At 32.9% G+C, this 18,699-nt stretch overlaps 1 protein-coding gene across 3 annotated transcripts in view; it reads right to left on the bottom strand.

Annotated features, from left to right (window-relative positions):
- Positions 1-18,699, bottom strand: part of LOC123718975 — a 72,282-nt gene that overhangs the window by 6,449 nt on the left and 47,134 nt on the right. Inside the window, exons 1-2 of one of the 3 annotated variants that reach the window (XM_045676132.1) lie at positions 8,236-8,370; positions 2,079-2,384 (exon numbers count right to left, since the gene is read on the bottom strand). The exons of the other annotated variants lie outside the window; for them this stretch is intronic. Of the exons in view, the coding sequence (XP_045532088.1) occupies positions 2,079-2,321 (243 nt within the window). The 5' untranslated portion in view covers positions 2,322-2,384; positions 8,236-8,370. Of the gene's footprint in view, positions 1-2,078; positions 2,385-8,235; positions 8,371-18,699 lie in introns of those variants that run through there. 3 annotated transcript variants of the gene reach the window in all.

Genomic DNA, 18,699 nt, shown 5'->3' with positions numbered 1-18,699 from the left:
ACAAAAAAAACACACAAAACAAAGCTGCGGGCGGAAGCTCATTAAACAATATTAGACTAACTGGTAAGACAAATTGTTTGATCATATTATATTCTAAGTAAGTTATAAGATGCCGATATAAGGCGGATGCGAAGTGCATCGTGTTTTCCGCTGTTGCGTCCACTCGGCCATATTAAACATACAATAACCATATCGAAGTATAGATATATAACAAAACAACAAGTATCTAAAAATAATATGTTAGATAACAAACATCGTGTCAAGTGTCAAGAGTCCAGGAGTCAACTGTATATCTGGAGCCAGTAACTATCCAGTTATATATTAATATATAGAAAATATATAGTTATATAGAAAAAAATTGAAATAATTTAAAAAATAATTAAATTAATTTATGATAACATAAATTTATAATATCATAAATTTATAATATTTTATTTTCAAATCGTCAAAGGTGGTTTGAATATTCTTATGCGCAGTTAAACTACCAGTATATATAAAAAATGTTTAAAGTAAAACGAAAATATAATTTTCGAACAAACTACTTTTTTTATAGAACAGGGGGAAAACTCGGGCTCGCGAGTGCGTTGCCGGCGTTTTAAGAATAAATACGCTCTTTTCTCTAACGACCCTAAGTCGAATTGGATCGGAAATACTTCAGTGTGCAGCTTTCATATTCTGCCTCAACGTCCGATTATGAAACTCAGCTGCCTCTGAACACTGTCCATGGTAAATGCGGTAGAAATTCTATAATGCATTAAAATGAAACGAACCTTTGAAGCACCAGTCTTTAACAATTTCAAAAAACAATATATGAACAGCCTGTATATATGTACAGTATGTAAAATTTATATATTCATATTTAAAATACATAAATGTCTAATAAATTCGACACTCGTCCGACTCGAATTTTATATCCAAGAACAATAGACAATTCAACACACGCAACGCGCCATCGACTCTCAGATCCTACGAATACAATTGTCTTATTTTACTTTTCAAATTGCTTTAAGGCGCTTTTAGGGTCAAAACGACTTCTGAATGCCAACTCTAATGTGTAACTGTATGAAGATTGATGTATGCGATATATATTTTCTTTACACAAAATTTTAAAGCATTTTATCATAGCCCTTAGAAGTCTTTTCTGCTTAAGATAGATATGACGGGTTTTACAAATGTGAAAATTAAACAGACCACGAAAAAGGAAAATGGCGTTTGAAGTGATGTTTTGTATGTTATATGAACGTTAAAGCTGTTTAGATTCTTGGTTCAAATACATTTTTTTAAATCAGTTTATTATTAACTGTATTATTAAGTTCTCATTTACAATTAAATGAATACTAGTAAATCATTAACATTTATTAGAATCAAATGTATGTAACGAATTTCAATTACGCTATCGTGATTCTTACTAATTAAGTATGGGAAATCACGGTGTTTTGAGAATTACATTAAAATATGCAGTTTAAATGCTTCCGTTTAAGTGCCAGTGAGAGGTCTTAGAACATTTTATATTTATTTTCTTTAGCTAATTTCCTAACAATATTGTCGTAGGAGGTTTTACGTAACTTACGTGCGTATTGATATTATTATAAGCAAAATAACATTTGTAACTAGTATCGTTAAGTAAAAGTTATTTCTGTTAACGACCTTTTGTAATTATAGCAAATTTTAGAAAGGTGTCTCTTAATGATTTACCCAACATTATTTGTTACTTTCATTCCCACCATTTATCGATGTTACCGTCTCTCCAGCTGTATTACAAGGACATCCAGCATTTTGCTTACATACATGAATCTGTGTACATCCTTTTCTGTATCTAAATTACCTATCATACGCAATATACATTAAACATCACATCTCAACTTGAATTATATATAGGGTCAAAGTTTTGGGGATATAATTATATAGTAAAGGAAAACTTTTAAACTTTTACGATATTTCAGATTAGGTAAGTTTAATCTAAGGCTAATTGAATTACGTTTATTAGTAATCATAATAAATGATTAAAAAGTTTGGAACCTGTGGCAGTGTACATTATTTAAGGCTTAAATATTAGTATAAATATTAATAAAACTTACACGAAACAACGTCAAGGTAGTTTGGCTCAAAGGAGTCTCAGGTGCGTCCCGCTTGTTAGCGGTAGGCGGACGAGATCGCGGAAGCGTGTTATGCCTCACTCCAGCCAACGATCCCGATAGAAGCAAATCCTTTGGCGGCAAGAGCTCTCTATCTTTAAGCCCTTCGATCTTTTGCTTCTGAATCGCCGTTCCAGTCTTCCCACCATCGCTCGCCTCCTTACGTTTATAGCGAAACTTAATCATTTCTATGTAGACCGCATCGCTCGCACTAACACCCACAATTTAATTCAATTTCTGAACACATCACTGCAATATCAAGACAATGCGCTATACATATGTACTCGATAATATCCGCAACGCTAATGGTAATTTGTAAACTAACCGCGTACTGGCTTTTCATTGGAATTTTATTCAACTGAACGTATCAGTATCTAAAGGCGGGAAGACACCAGTTGTCAGCAGGTAGGCGACAGGTGTTTAAAAGTGGGAAGCTATCGAACAACTGTCGGGTTGCGTCACTCCAAATAGGTTCTGTCACATTAACTAATCACTTGTAATTAGTTTAATGTAACACGAATTAACATAAACGCGAGTCTTTCGTATGACGTCTAAGTTGAAACTAACGCGCGGGCGTAAAACCTTCCAGGTAGAGCCGCTTTTTTTTATAATCTATTGTTAACTTATCTCACGTGGGCAATCTCTCTTTCCTACTTACGGGACGTATATGTTGCTATCCCGTTCGTTTATGGGCCTACGGCGCTTTGTTTATTTCTATGTAACTAGAAAATCAACCACGTCTTGCCGTAAAGCTTTTGGAGGCTTTGTTTGATAACACGTGCGTCGAACGTGTAGCGCCGATGGTTTTGGTAGACATCGGCAACTTTTAGCACCTCAAATGGAAATATCGTGTTTTGTTGTTCGATTTAGTAGTATTCGTTTTTAATTTTGACTTGAAAGAACAAAGAACTGTAATTCGTTCGTAACCGAATTTCCTATTAATATTTTTGTTTAATAGACATATTCCATTTTGTTTAATCTAAATGTATATTTAAACAGTCCCAAGTCCTTTGTTGTTAGATAACTTTTGTAAGTTACATTAAAAAAAAACATTATAACCACACTCTATAGAAATATTCTACATGACTCACGAACGATGGTTGAAAATAAAAAATGTGTTTTAATATATTGAACACACACATTGAAATGGCATGAAACACTTAATATTAATAACAAATGTGATGGGATAAAATCCTTAACGGTGAGTCAGTGTGAAGTATGCGGTACAGAATCCTATACAACATAACATAATTTTTTAGACTGGTCAGTCATCGGGTCTACATTTACACCCCTACCTTGAAAATATCTACAGATAGGACTTGTTTTTCCAGTCGAACAAGAATTTTTATTAATGAACATTAAAAGTTATTGTTGGCTGTAATTTGCAGACATTTATATATTTATTTCGATTTATTAAGAGCACGGATTAAGCAAAACCTAAGATAAGATAAATCTTATTATTTTGATAGAATCAATTGGCCAAGGCACACATTTATATTATTTAAAAATGGCATAGGCTTAGGTAAGCGTATGTGCAATTGTTTACGTAACTTTTCTAAAGAAAGCATTTTATGTAAATAACGTGTCTAAACGCAAAACGTCGTTTGCGGAAGCGTATGTAACTTAAAATGTTTTTTAAATTACTTCTTATCGTAATGGGAAATCGTTAAGCGTGATTCACGTTAACCTAGAACCGTATTAGGTGGCTTTGCATCTGCACAGTTTGGACCTCAACGCCCACAAAACATATTGCCATAGATAAGGGAAATACATAATGAACATCTAAATCAGAAATTGTTACAATAAATTATTTCATATTGTATTGATCAAAGTTATATAATAATTGTTTATAAGTATCAGTATTAGTTGAGTTTATATTATACGTATTAATTAACACTTCGTTGCAAGTATACAGAAATATAGTGAAACAAAAATAAAGGAAAGGAGAGCAACTGGCCTTACCGCTTTCGAGCGATCTCTTCCAGGTACTGTTGAGAAATTTTATCACATAAGGTGCGTAGATAAGACATACATATAGTGAATTAGACAAAACTAATAGAACAAAACAATAAAAACATAGAACGTAAAAAGTGCAAAGGATAATAATAAGAATATGCATGTAGTATGAAAGTTAGGGATACATTGTGGATAGGTAATGCTTGTTCAGTAGAGATTTAAGGGAAGATATAGAAGAAGCTAAGAGGATAGGGACGTTAGTATAAGTTCTAAAAATTATCTATAGTTTCGTTAGTGTTCCTGTTTTTGTATGGCACTAGGCCACCTATTTTTCTAGAATATATAGAATTGTGCAAATAATTTATTAATTTTTATTAATAAAATGCCATTTAATCATGTATGTTATGGATTAGCTTGCGTAATGAAAACTCATGTCGACTAACAATGTTAAGAGGTAGTTAAAAATTTCCACCGTATATAACACGATGATTTTCTATTGATACATCCGTGGTACTAACATGATTCCAAAGCATAAAGGTAAAACAACACCACAATATCAATGAAATGACGATCGTGAGATAATTCTCACCGTCTATGATCCAGTTACTATGAGAAATATATTCAATTACATATAACTTCACAGATAATTAACACGATTTTATACGTAACTATGTATCAATTTGCGACAATGAGGAAATTTGTGATGTATATGAAATTAGATGTAACGTTTAAGTCTTAATAAATATTAAATGCGGAGCAGTGTTGGCCTAGTGGCTTCATCGTGCGACTCTCATCCTTGAGATCGTTGATTCAATCCCGGCTACCAATGGACTTTCTGTCTATGTGCGCATTTAACATTTGCTCAAACTCTGAATATAAATATAGTTTTACGTATATATTATAGTATGGTTAGACGGCGTTTGTCAAGCACACAACTGACCATCCAATTGTCTATTAGATTGACAAATTATCATGAAACGGATACAGAAGTTCAGGCACAGACCTAAAAGGTTGTAGGGACACTGTTTTTTTTTAGTTTTGTCGTAGTAGTCGAGACATAGGGTTTATAACTTCCGTGTGTGTTGTATGTTTTATATTATATTTTGACAAATGTCTTCATTCGCGCTAAATGCCAGGCTTTATATCTGACCCTTAAAGACTAAAGTCACAGGCGCTAATTAAAGATTTAGGTTGGCGCCTGGTAGATATTACCGGTGATCCCAGAGTTGGTGCCTTCCCTTTATTATTCGTTGAGCGACGAAAAAGTATCGCAATACAAATAATATCAGCATTTAAGGAACACTGTTACAGGGACCAGACTTTTAAATTTTCTTTTAATAGTCTATTTATCAATTATTATTATTACGCAGGTTAATAATTTTGTGAATACATATGTTTTGTATATGGATATAAAAATTAATTTAAATTTTTCTCCTTTAATGCACAATTGTCTAATAGAATGTTTAGGAAATACGCCAAGTTCAAAAGATGGTTCTCACATAATTCCTTAATATTTATATACAATTTTCCTTCTGAAGCAAAGGTTGTAGCTTTCGATTAAGGCTTAGTCATCACTTCTCAGAAGTCCCAAGGCGGATTCAGCCCGCATTCATTAGCCGTTACAAAAGACGGGTTTTCTCATACAGTTAACATATCACTAACATCCTATTAGGTAATTTCGATCATTGCGAAGTTCAAACGACCATCACACATGTTTAAATGAGGATAATCAGATACTTATGAAAATTTGTTATAGGAAGGATATGCACGTGTGTAAATGACATGAGAACTCAGAACATGCTGACTTTCTCACAATTGAGTAGTTCTGTGCTGCAATATTGGGGAATATTGCAGCACAGAACTCACGAAAGGACTCTTTGTATTGAAGTCGCTTGGCGGACAAAATGGTGTAGGAATAAAGATAATTATTATAATCCAAATAATTAACGCAGAATGTTTACTGACACGACCCGGCGAAAAAGACCTTTTGAAGTGAAACTTTTTTATCGGCGTTGGAAACAAATTTACCGTCACATTTTTAGGTTACGCGTCACATTTCCGTTCCGTTACGTGCCATCTTTTTCATGTCCCTACCGCGGTTGATTGGAAGAGATTCGAAGCCATTAATAACAAAAAAATATAATAACGATAACAATGATAGTAATAAATCTATTACAATTAATGAAATTCTGTAATAATCTTAGTAGTAAGGTAAAATAAAATTATTGTATTATTTGTATTCATGTCTATGATAATAAAAGCCTTTTGTTAAACTTTATCTAACTGTATATAGTAGATCATTTTTTGAAAAATAAGGTCATAAAGAAGTTTCACTTCTTACGTGTGTACACTAGTACACGCACACATTTTTCTTTCTTATAAATGGAGTAGCTAAGAATATCCACAGAGTCATAATTTTAAGTTAATAAACTACTGTTCTATAGAAGGATGTACGATTATCATACAAATTCTCGAAATTGGCTATTCCGATGCATTGTTATATTCAAACAATTGGTTATAACGTTTACACGCATTGAATTCATAGAATTGTTGTTGCAATAATTTTACGCCGATATTGATGGCTAAAGTAATAAAACATTATCTAAAACATGTGTGCTGATTCTGGCAACACAATATTAGTTTAATACAATAGACCAAAAATATTTAAAGCAATACTGATAGGTAATAAAAATATCAATGGCGCTACAACCTTATTAGGTCTCAGCCTCAGATTTCTGTATCTGCTTCAAGATAATTTGTTAATCTAATAGGGATCAGATCAGGTGATCAGTCTGCTGTGGGTCTAAGGCAAGCCGGTTTCACACGATGTTTTCTTCACCGTTCGAGCTAATGTTAAATGCGCACATAGAAAGAAAATCCATTGGTGATCGAACCTACGACCTCAGGGATGAGAGTCGCACGCTGAAGCCACTAGGCCAATACAGATAGGTAGAGGCAAAAATTCGAATACGATTGGGGCGTGTGTAGTGGTGATATAGTCTATATAGTCATATGTATATGTCTTATTGAAAAATTCTAATGGAAACTTTTAGGAGACATTATGTCGATGCGTATCACTATTTTTGAATATCTAAGACGCCGATCTCCTACTCGCTGGACCGATTAAGTACCTTACAGGCTTATCACGACCTTCAGAAATGAAGACTGCGACTGAAGTAGTTTACCGATCCATGATCACCTCATATTAACTAATTCAAAGTGATTTTTACTGACATTTTGCAATTGTCAATGAAGTAATCTTATCTATCGTATTTAAAATTGCTTTCAATGTCATTTGTGATTCTTGGCTATTAATTATATTGCCAGTACCAGCAGGACAAACATTTTCTATATTGTTCATAATCGATTGTGCATTTAAACGGCCTATTATTTTGTGGTCTGCAATACAATTGTTCCAAACATGAAATATTTTAATGTTCTTGACCTAAAACTAATTGATATAAAAATAAATCTGTATAAGGCTCACGTATGATGACATCATGTGAGATTGGTCTCGCGTTGTTCACGCAACTTCTAATTCAATAAACCGGATCGCTGTGTTGTAAGTACATTGTATTGACATTTTAAGTTAGAACTTAGAAAGGAAATGATAGAAATTGGCTAGAAACACCGCAATACTATATTTTACACAATACGACATAAATACTAGACAGCTGTTTAAAAGTTATAGAACTTTTATAATAGGCGAACATTTATATATTTATAACGAATAAACGATTGAGGTGTAAGATTCGGCCATAATTGTAAAGGTGGGCCTTGTTTTAATTACTTCAAGGAGTTCTCTCTACCCAAGATGGCATTGACTTTTAAACCCGCTACCATTATCTGTACACGGTTTCGCGGGCTTGGTTTCTCTTAAGTATACAAAATAGACGATAACAAACTTTTTCTTTTTTACAAGCAATAACTTAATATGTACTATGTAATAATGAGAAGTGGGAGTGACATCAGACAAAGAGAGCATTAAAATCCGTAGGAGTATACTTTGGCGAATTTGTTGACACAAGTGTCTTGTGTGTGTTTTAAAACAGTAACGCTTATAATTATGATAATTACGAAATAATTAATGTCAAGCCAACGCGGAATGCAACCCTGAATGCAATCGGAGACTTTTAGTACATACGTTTAGCGCAAGGCCAACCACATAAAACAAACGTCACTAATCACTTCACAGTAACACTATCACTTAACACTGAATCCAAAGTGCGCGAATTTTGTCGATTTTCGAACGTATACGCGTCTGTACGCGTTCGTAGAGCAGTTGTAAGTTGCGTGTACGCGGGTCGCGGGCGCCAGCGACAGGCTTCGCAGGTGCGACAGAGACAGATGGAAGGCTGTAGCGCATATGTCGTCAGTAACGCGTGCGAGGGAGATAGATGGGAGGCAATAGCGGGAGTCCGGTTACGTATCTCGATATGGTAGTTGTAGAGATGAAGCCCGTTGCGAGCTTTTTAAAACTTTTAATTAGCGTCTCAGTATAATGCATTTGTCAGGTTCTATGTTAAATAGTACTACAACTTGTCGAAATTCTTACATTCTTAATTAAGATGTAATTTATTTTAAATATTTACTAGATGTATATATCCTAGGTATCGTTAATATGTAGCAATGGTCAATTTGAAATAAAAAAATTATCGAATTAATTAATTCTGTCTTAACGTCAAAAATTTAACTATTATGTATATAGCATTTACTTAGGAATTGCTATCGTTGAAACTAAGATGTCATTTAGAGAAAGCAGGGCCATTATGTATTAATAAAAAACTTGATTTGTATAAACTGTTTTATATAAACAGCCGTAAAGACAACTATCACAGCCCATGGATACTAATTTATTATTAAAAAAACTTCGTAAAATCGAAAACTTTTATATATTTCATGACGATGACATATGACACATATAACGGCCAGCAACGGAATTGCGAGCCTCCTGGCAAAGTAAGTATCCATAAGTACAGTTGCAAATCAGTACATTCAATAACTCTAACATACATATAATGTAAGGTTTAGTCGAGTAACTAATTGTTAGAGAATTTATATATAACTTAACTTCAACTGTACTATATTTAACTCTGATCTTACAGCGTCGTTGATGAAGTAACGTAATGATAACGATGTTGCAACCTGTGTTATCATTATCTGTTGATCCTCTTCCGTCAACTACACATACGCATAATGACATAGCATATCTAGATTAAATTCCTCAACAGTCTTACAACTTTAGTTAATAAATTGGGACATGTAATAAGACACACATATATACTAGAAGAATACTTTTTTTTTTAATAATACAAAAGATTTTTTTATATGAAAGACTGGTCTGGTCATAGATGTGTTTTTGTTCAATGATTATTTGTCAATTTAATAGGCAAGTGGGTGATTAGCCTCCTGTGCCTGACACGCGCTGACTTTTTGGGTCTAAGGCAACCCTCACAATGTTTTCCTTCACAAAGTCCATTAGTGTACAGCCGGGGATCGATCAGGCCAACACTGCTCTTAGGAATACATAGGTAGATAATTTTAAAATTTATTCAACAAAATTAAAACATTTGGTATGTTAATTTTTTTTTCAAGGTGCTTTTAACAGTTACAATGCAAAATTTATAATGCATCAGGCGCACATTTGTTGAATTGCCAACGACACAGCCTTAGACATTAAGGTAATTCGAAAACGGTTGGGCAAATCAGCAATTTAATACGTGAACAGTTTTCTTGACCGTTTCTAGTCTAGGAGTCACAGTGTAAATATAAGAAATATTATATGGAACTAAATATACGTTACGTAAATATCGTCTATTCGTCTTCAGGTTCAGGTGTTGAGTTTATTATTTTTACTATAATGCTTCCGCGTCAGTTTAAAGGTTATATATTTTATTAAAACATTAAATATACATTTTTGTTTACAACATTTAAGTCAGTGTATTTAGAACGGGCCGTTCAACTAATATATATCACTTGTACTATATATGTTGGTGACTGTTTGTGATAATTTAACCCCCATACTAAGAATATAAATCAAAAGAAATAATCTGATTTTTATAAACCAACTTCTGACTATTTTGAGAAAGCTAAAAAACCTTCATACACTTTTGCCTATCACCTTTATCACCTCCTAATTTGATTTGTCGAATTTACCGATAATACTGAATATTGTTAAATATTATTTAGTCTGTCAAATTTGAGGTTAGATTCGGACATAGTGCTTACGTGTGTCAAGTTTAATGCGTTTACGACACGATTCAAACTCTTGCTTCTGAATTTTACTCTAGGTTCCTTCTACAACTTTTACTTCTACTTAAGATTTTTTAATCATTATTAACGACAGCTATTTCATATCATAGCATTGTTTATTATTTTAAACTGTCTTCAGCTTCTATGAAGGCAGTAAAAAAGCCTACTAAATTAATATAATTCCAGATCAGCTTTCTCAGATCAATTTCTACAAAAACAGGTATATTTAGCCAATACCACTGCACTGATATGTGCTGTGCTACTTCCAGGCCACTTGACCATTTCTCCCGCGACTTGCCGAACTGCTTTTCAACCAAATTATACTTGACATAGTTTTCATACAAATTTCATAGTAGCGGCTCACGACGGATATAATAACTTGAGTATATTAAAAACGCGTTTACAAAAAGTTACATATATATTTTAGTTGATAATTAAAATCGAAAAAAAAAATGTAAACAATATCGCACACTTGAAGCCAATATGAGCCCTTTAGTTTTTACCACACTTATAAATTGTAAATTAACAGTCTCCTTTCCGAAAATGTCCGATAACATAAGTGTGAAAAAGTCAAGTTAGTTTTTTGTTAATCCAGCGGCGTAACCGCTAGATAGATAACATAAGGATGTTATCTTAGTTATAAGCTCATGTTTTAAGCAATTAAAGTTAGTTATAACCCAGCTTCAAACGAAGTGTTTCATTTAAAATAATTAACATATTTCAAATATATGTAAATGTTTGTCGTACAGAAATAAAATAGCTAACGTTTTGTATTCTATATGATTTACGTTATATATAAATCATCTGCTATGCGTCCAATAATACTGACCTCAGTTTTAATTCCTAAACATATCTAACCCCTGCTTATATTTTTCACTCTTATGTTACCTTATAAATAAATAAAAGGACAAAACATTAACTAAGTGAGGTATTTTGTATATTTATAAAACTCTTCGCTATTGTGAAATCATAATCAAGCCTTAGTAATTACCACAGATAATAGACGCGGCAAGATAATAGCTACAAAGTAATTCGCATTCCAACTGTACCCACACTGCCTGACCATTCACCCGACGAAGGTCAAATATAGGCTTGGAAACAAAAAAGAGGTTTTAATGAAATATTAATTGTTATAATAAACGCGATTAAAGACAATTGGCCCACACAATTCGATATTAATAAGTACTAACACTAGGAAAAACAATAGAGAACTATCAGTAATGATAATTATTAAGGAAGACAAGGCAATATTTTTTATATATTAATAAAACTTTGTACCATTGTTATCTATGCACTTTTCCCACTGTGTTTTCTTTTGCGACACCGCTGCCATACAAATAATTAATCCTTCGAGACATTTCTTGAGAACTGGTGCCACGGTGGAACTCGTAAGTAACGCAATATTCTATGTTTTCAAATGTAAATAAAATGGTAAATGTAATAAATCGTGATTTTCGAAAAACAAATGCTGTAAAAATTGAATTTGGATTTCCTAACCAAAGAGGTTTTGAGGTCAAAGTGGCCAGTACGACAAAACGCCAATTTCATATGTCCGACTTAAATGAAGTTTTTGAATACAACTCCAGTGGTTGTTTTATGACGAATTATTAAATACGCTATAAATACCTATGTTGTCCTTGTATTAAATTACCATGAACTTTATATGAGAATCGTTTTATGATAATTTAAATGTCACATTCACACCACGTTGTTAGCAATATACGCAAATGTTAGATTGCATTTATAATAAGTGAGGTAACACATCATTCAAAATTATTATATTTTCAAGTAGGTACAATTAGTTTTATGCCTAAGCCCTATGGAAAAACCTTCAGCGACATTCTATTTCTATATGTTTGAGTATATTCTATGCATGTAATATATTTTTAAGAATTATTATTTAATAATCACTTATTTATAAGTTTAAATAACTTGAAAGAGATTACAGTAAAGATTTTCACAGAATCCTTTTCGAACCAATTCGACTTAGGGCCCTTCAAACAGGGTAACATTTCATAAAAAGCCGGCTATACTCTCGGCATTGTAAGTGTCAATGTGCGGCAGTATAAATATGTTCATCAGATGAGCTTCTGTCTAATTATCATATTTAAAAAAAAATGATTGAAGGGCGAAGCTTTTATCGCTGAGTCTCCCATATGTCAAAAACGTATTCTATTTTGTCTTACATCATTGTTTTGGGGCTTATGGTCACTGAAATTTGTCATTGGAATAGGCAAATTTCTATAACCGTGTTGTCATTGGACCCAAATGAGCAGACAAGTTTGATTGAACATTTTATAGATCAATATTTTGTAACTGTTTGCCAACCTGGACTAATTCTTGTTTTATTACCCGAATCGAACACCCTACGTGCCAAATCCGCGTAGCCACGAAGGCGAAGTCGTAGATATCTTTAACTATAAATTTAAATATAGTTAGTGGCGCCACAACCTACAATCTCTTTATTTAAGCTATAAAATATTTTATCATTAACACAATGACAGCTCATTAAAGAAAAAATATTTTTTCTACAACATTTTATATATAAGCCACCTACGCAATACCCACACGACGAAAACCTCTAGTTACATCAGAGAAATTATTCATTGGATAATAACGTAATTTATGGGAAAGGGACAATGAACTGTATATAGTAATAAGTTTAAAGTAAAGAGAGTTGTGAACCTTTGAATTTATTTTCGTTTCATATTTTTCCATACTAATTTCTATAATGGCCTGTATAATCAACTTGTCTAGTTAAAATGATTTTCAAATTATGAAATAAATATAGCATTATGTGATGAAAATTTTCTCAATATTTATGGCTCTATCTTAATTTATATGAATACAACAAACTATGTATCTAAATACTGTATACATGTGTTTAAATATAATATTATAAGATTTATATACAACGCAAAGACAATACCGCAACTTGACTGCAAGGAAGTCATATTACCAACATAATTAACACAGATTACATAAACAAATGATTTTTTAAAATATGGTTCCCTATGGACCGGATTTTTGTACTATTTACAGTAGGAAATAGTGTGATTCCTCGGTAGATTAAACATCCTATGGTTTAAGAAAAAACAAAAATATATAACATTCATTGGTAAAGATCTCAAAAAACCTTGTTAAATCACACAAAATCCACGCGGGCGCAGCAGTGGTCAGGATCAAGTTTTTTTTAATATTATTGTTTAATATTCTTTTAGGATTAATATATCTTAATTTGGTAGTCATTAAATTGGCACTTTCGTTTGTTTAGGCTGAATAAAAGAGATGACGTACGAGGAATTAGATCGTCATAATATATATTATCTAAGCATCAATTATGAAATATTTTTGGTGAAAAAAAGGGATACAACACACACACACAAATTTCAATAGTTATAATCTTATTCGGTAATATTTTCCGTTTAAATGATAACGAATTACAAAGGTGGGTAGTGAATTGGGATCACGCCTTAATTACGTTTAGTAGCTGTGGGTGGAACCACGGTCAACAGTCAAACGAGTGGGTTAGCCGTTTTCTGTTAACTTTCATTTAAAAATACGAAGAATAATATAATTATTGTAATTATGTCGACTGAACAATTTCAGATAAATATGTCACTGGAAAGGTTGAAATTTTTTACAGCATTACGGTATAACATTTATTTTTAATAATAATAATTCAAATACTAATACAAAGACTACAATTGTAAATATCTAGTGTGTGTTTTGGAGTCTTTTTTCTTGGTAGTTTCAAGGCGCTGACGATACAGAAGCTGTACGCTGTGCAGCCTGCACATTACTCTTAATCAACTTTTCAAACAATTTAATAAAAATAATAAATGTATTATTTCTAATAAAACCGTTTAGTCTATCAATCAATCGTCTTAAATGTTCAAGAATAGTTCCTAGTTTGTTGTTCCAATCCTAACAGCTTAAGGTACCTTAAAAATAGTTTTTATTTATATCTTTAGTTTGACAACTTACTCAACTTATCCAAACTATTACATCACATGCTAACAAAGACGTTCGTCTTTAAATATATAAATATTATTTGCAGAACTAAGTGAAATGCAATGTAAATATTTCTATGCCAGCGGATTTCCAACGTATTGTTCACTTTCATTGTCAAAACATACATGAATAATCGATGTTAGGAAACATTTCAAAATACTTTACAATAGCATCTCCGCGGTCAAGCACCATTTCAGATTCGTTTCAGTTCTTCATAAATTATGTATAGTAAAATATTCTTAGTATATTATTTAAAAACATGGAGATTTTGGATTGAAAACACACGGAAAGCAGCTAGTTGGCTTTAATCAAAGAACCACTAAAGTATAATAGACAAGATATGACACGGCCATGGTCGTGAAATAAAAAGCTTCACTACATTCATCGTTCATATTGAACCAACGACAATATAATACAGGGTAAAACAGGGTAAAGCGTTATCTGGAAGATTGCTTCCAAGGAATGTGAATGAAGGGGGATGATTGTGGAGCGCCTCATACACAAAATCAGTTTGAAATAAACAAATAACGAAATTTCATTTTTACATTATTTAGTAATACAACCATTATCTATTGTACCAAGATCTATAAACGTGTCATCTCGTCTCGTAATATACTAGTATAATAATATTTTCAGTTGAAATTTGGCCACACATAAGCTCAAAATAAATAAGGGGTTGTAGGTTCATGAGATTTACCGATTGAAGTAGGTCCAAGCGAGCAGTCATTGATCAATCTTACCAATTATTCATAATCGGTCACTGCCAGCTCTATACATAGATAGATAATATAGGTTGATCACGAATTTGTACTTCGTGGTGAGCTAGTCAAAACCGGTTCTATTCAGCTGCACGCGATCATATTTTAATAACGTATTTACATTTAATACTGTATAAATATAATGCATATGCAACTGTTTTCTTACAAATTCTGGCATTTTAACCATGCCTTAGTAACATTTTAGCTAAGCTACTCTAGAATATTTTTAACGTTTTATTTAATACATACCAGTATAGGTTTTCTTCTTCTTAGTGTGACATCTCTTTTTAAACGTAGGCGTTCATCATGATTACTTTAATATCTGATGCGGTGATTCTGAACAATGACTTGATGCTTTGACCATTCTAAGATCCTTCAATCAAGAGACCACACAGAGTCCCAATTGTCTTTCTGTGCAATGTATGACGTAGCCGGAATATTCGTTTATTCATAACTTTGTTCTACTGCATTCTGTCCAGCACGGTTGTTTTTCGTAAGCGGTCGGTCCAAGAATAAGCATACGTCTATACACCCAGACCTCGAAGGCTTCCAGTTTTTTTGGACATAGTATGTCCACGTTCAAGGTTCTACACCTTAGAGCAGCACAGAGAAGACATAACATCGTGGATTGCGCGCTTGAAGTTGTAAATGTAAGCGCTTGTAACTATGTATTTTTTTTTTGTTCTGAAAAGGCATTCTGCGCTTGTTCAATTCAACAAATGTGTAAACCCTTTTCACCAATCAATGTGCCTATATATCGAGATACATACACGACGAATAGATGCATATAGATTTATTTGAACACAGAAATCTGAGGCCAAGACCAAAGGTTTAAGCTCTGGTTTTTTATCTTAAACAACACACACAATTCTAAAACTTGTGAAACATTGCAATAACATGACGACATCTTCCTGTATCATCGCTACCGGTCTATTACCACTTGCACTTAATGTTTTTATACAAAGCTAATCTTCCTAGTGAATCCTAATACACTGCAACGTAATTACTCTCACGAGATGTTATTACGTGATCTATTTTATAACATCGCGTATTAAAAGCGAATACATAAACAATAGCTATTTCCTCACGACTCATGTTTTTTATACGAGTTTGTTCCGAATAAATTCTACCAATAAATGTGTTTTTAAGAATTAAGAAAGGTGATCAGGGTGTATACTGGCCCGCGTCATGGATGTCGAGCTTGATGCGAGGACTGTGGGGCTGGGTCTACACTCAAAGCGCTCTGCTGTTCATAGTTCAGAGGGGCAGCGGAATCCTACCCAATCAAATGTCTCAGCCCACCACACGCTCTTAAGATAGGCCAACTAACTCACCAAGGCATTCAGCCCATGGGTCACTAAAAACTGTTTTTTTTAAATGAGTTGAAAATGCGTTTATGTAGGCCTGTGACATGGATGTCGAGCTTGATGCGGGGACTGTGGTTCTTGGTCTACACTCAAAGCCCTCTGCTGTTTAGATTTCAGAGGGACAGCGATATTCTACCCACTAAAAATATCTGAGCTCACACGCTCTTATGGTTCAAATTAGAGTTAGGCCCTCGGGGTTTGCAAAGGTATTCTACCGAAGGACCAATAAATGCTGTAACATTTTGTCCTACATACACATATCGCACGTAGACTTAAGACTTCCTAGAACATTGCATTATTATATTACATACCTTATTCAATTGCTTACTAAATATTCATTAAAACAGCAATTTATTACCAGCGATTACTTCAATATGAATAATTTATTAAATAGTTATTCAAAAACCTTTTAATAGCGCTAAAAACAAATCTCCAGATACAATCTAATCTGAGAATCTAAAATGGTTACGACTATTACACAGGATATTACAAAAATTATTGTTTAAACTGAAAAAAATATCAATCATAATTAATTATTACAATTTTCAATCAAGAATATATTGATGTATGTTTTCTATGCATTATATATTTCGTAATCCTACAGCTAACGAACATTATATATAATAACAAACAATTACACTTAAAAAAATAGCCAATGATGGAACATTTACCTAATTTAAATATTTTACAAAGGAAAAAAAATATTCAATGTAGTTAGTTAGTAATACCTAATTTGGCTGTGTTGTGTGATGATGAAAAAGTGTGGGTATGTACGTGACGGTGTGGGATATGATGCAGGTGATTCTGCGCTATGGGTATTCTTAATACTCCTTAATCATTTTCCACGATAGCTTAAACAAGTCAACTTGGTCGTTATATGGCTGTGCGTTACAAAACTGAGTTGTTTTCATAGTTAGTATAATGTGAGGAGCGTGAAACAACTATTACTTAGTAGGTAAAATAGGCAAACTCAAAAATAATAAAATAGCGGGACAGACCTGTCGAAAGTATGTCTAATGGAATCTTTGGAAGATTTGTGTCTTAAATAGTATTGAAAGATTCAAATATGAGACTCATTGTCTCGTCTTACCCTTAGTGTATATAGTGTAGAAATGTGTCAGATGAAACTGAATTCAAATGTGTAGGTGCCACTTTACGCACTAATGAATAATAATATGAATATTCAATACGACAATTCATAACAACAAAACGACCATGAAGCCAGTGATACTACGTGCTTTACAAAAGTAGATTGTGCAATCGTTCAGACACAGACGCAAGACAAATTCAATTTTTAACGCAAGCTAAATCGCACCCAACAGTTATAAAACGAATAATACGTTTGTTCTTAAGATCTGAGAGATTGTGAAAAGAGAAATGTTTATACATTTAAATGTAAACAGTTTTATTTTCAACACTATAACATGGATTGCTGTTCGCAATTTGTATTGTAACTATATACATACAGACGTGGAGTCTTAAAAAAAATGAGTGAGTCAATCGAGATATTGCTAGAAAAAATCTGAGCATGTTAATCTAAGATTTTTTTATAGAACAAACGTTCTAACCTCATGTTAAGTGATACAAGGACACTGCCAATGTATGAGTGCAACATTAGTTCGTTACTGGACTCTTAAGAATTGGTACTATCTTTTCTTGAATCCCTAACGCTTCCACGTATGAATTGGACTGGATTGTTCTCCATAATTTTCATAGAAATTAGAATTATTGTCTATTTTGTATATCAGTTACAATCTCATCTTGAGCGCTGCCAAATATGTTAAAGTTCATACAGAAGATATGGTGTGAGAGCACTTGAAACTAGATTTATGTTTCATTGACGTTCTAGAATCTTTATATTTGAGTCTGCGCCCTCACTCTGTAATGCCAATACCAATCCCGACACTAAATGCAAGTTAAATGTTTCTCTCTCAATATCTGTAGCACTGATGTTCCAACCTTGAATCATGCAAAAACAAAAACACTTGCTATTGGAATTTATAAGGGCTCGTTTTCAGCTTAGGGATTCCAAGATTTGTAAAACGTTTTGGTAGTTTAGAAATGAGTATTCATTTTTTTAACCTTAAATTATATTTACAGGTACTTTAACTCGTTTAAATGTAGTTTTGTTTAACAATAAGACCAATAATTGGTACAATTATTGTACTAGGATTTGATTAATTTTTAAGCCTCACAATAATGGCCGTATATTTTAGT

This window comes from Pieris brassicae, chromosome 1, assembly GCF_905147105.1.
Source record: "Pieris brassicae chromosome 1, ilPieBrab1.1, whole genome shotgun sequence".
Lineage (NCBI taxonomy): Eukaryota > Metazoa > Arthropoda > Insecta > Lepidoptera > Pieridae > Pieris > Pieris brassicae.
The sequence above is the reverse complement of the archived record's forward strand: the minus strand, read 5'-3'. Positions and strand labels throughout refer to the sequence as shown.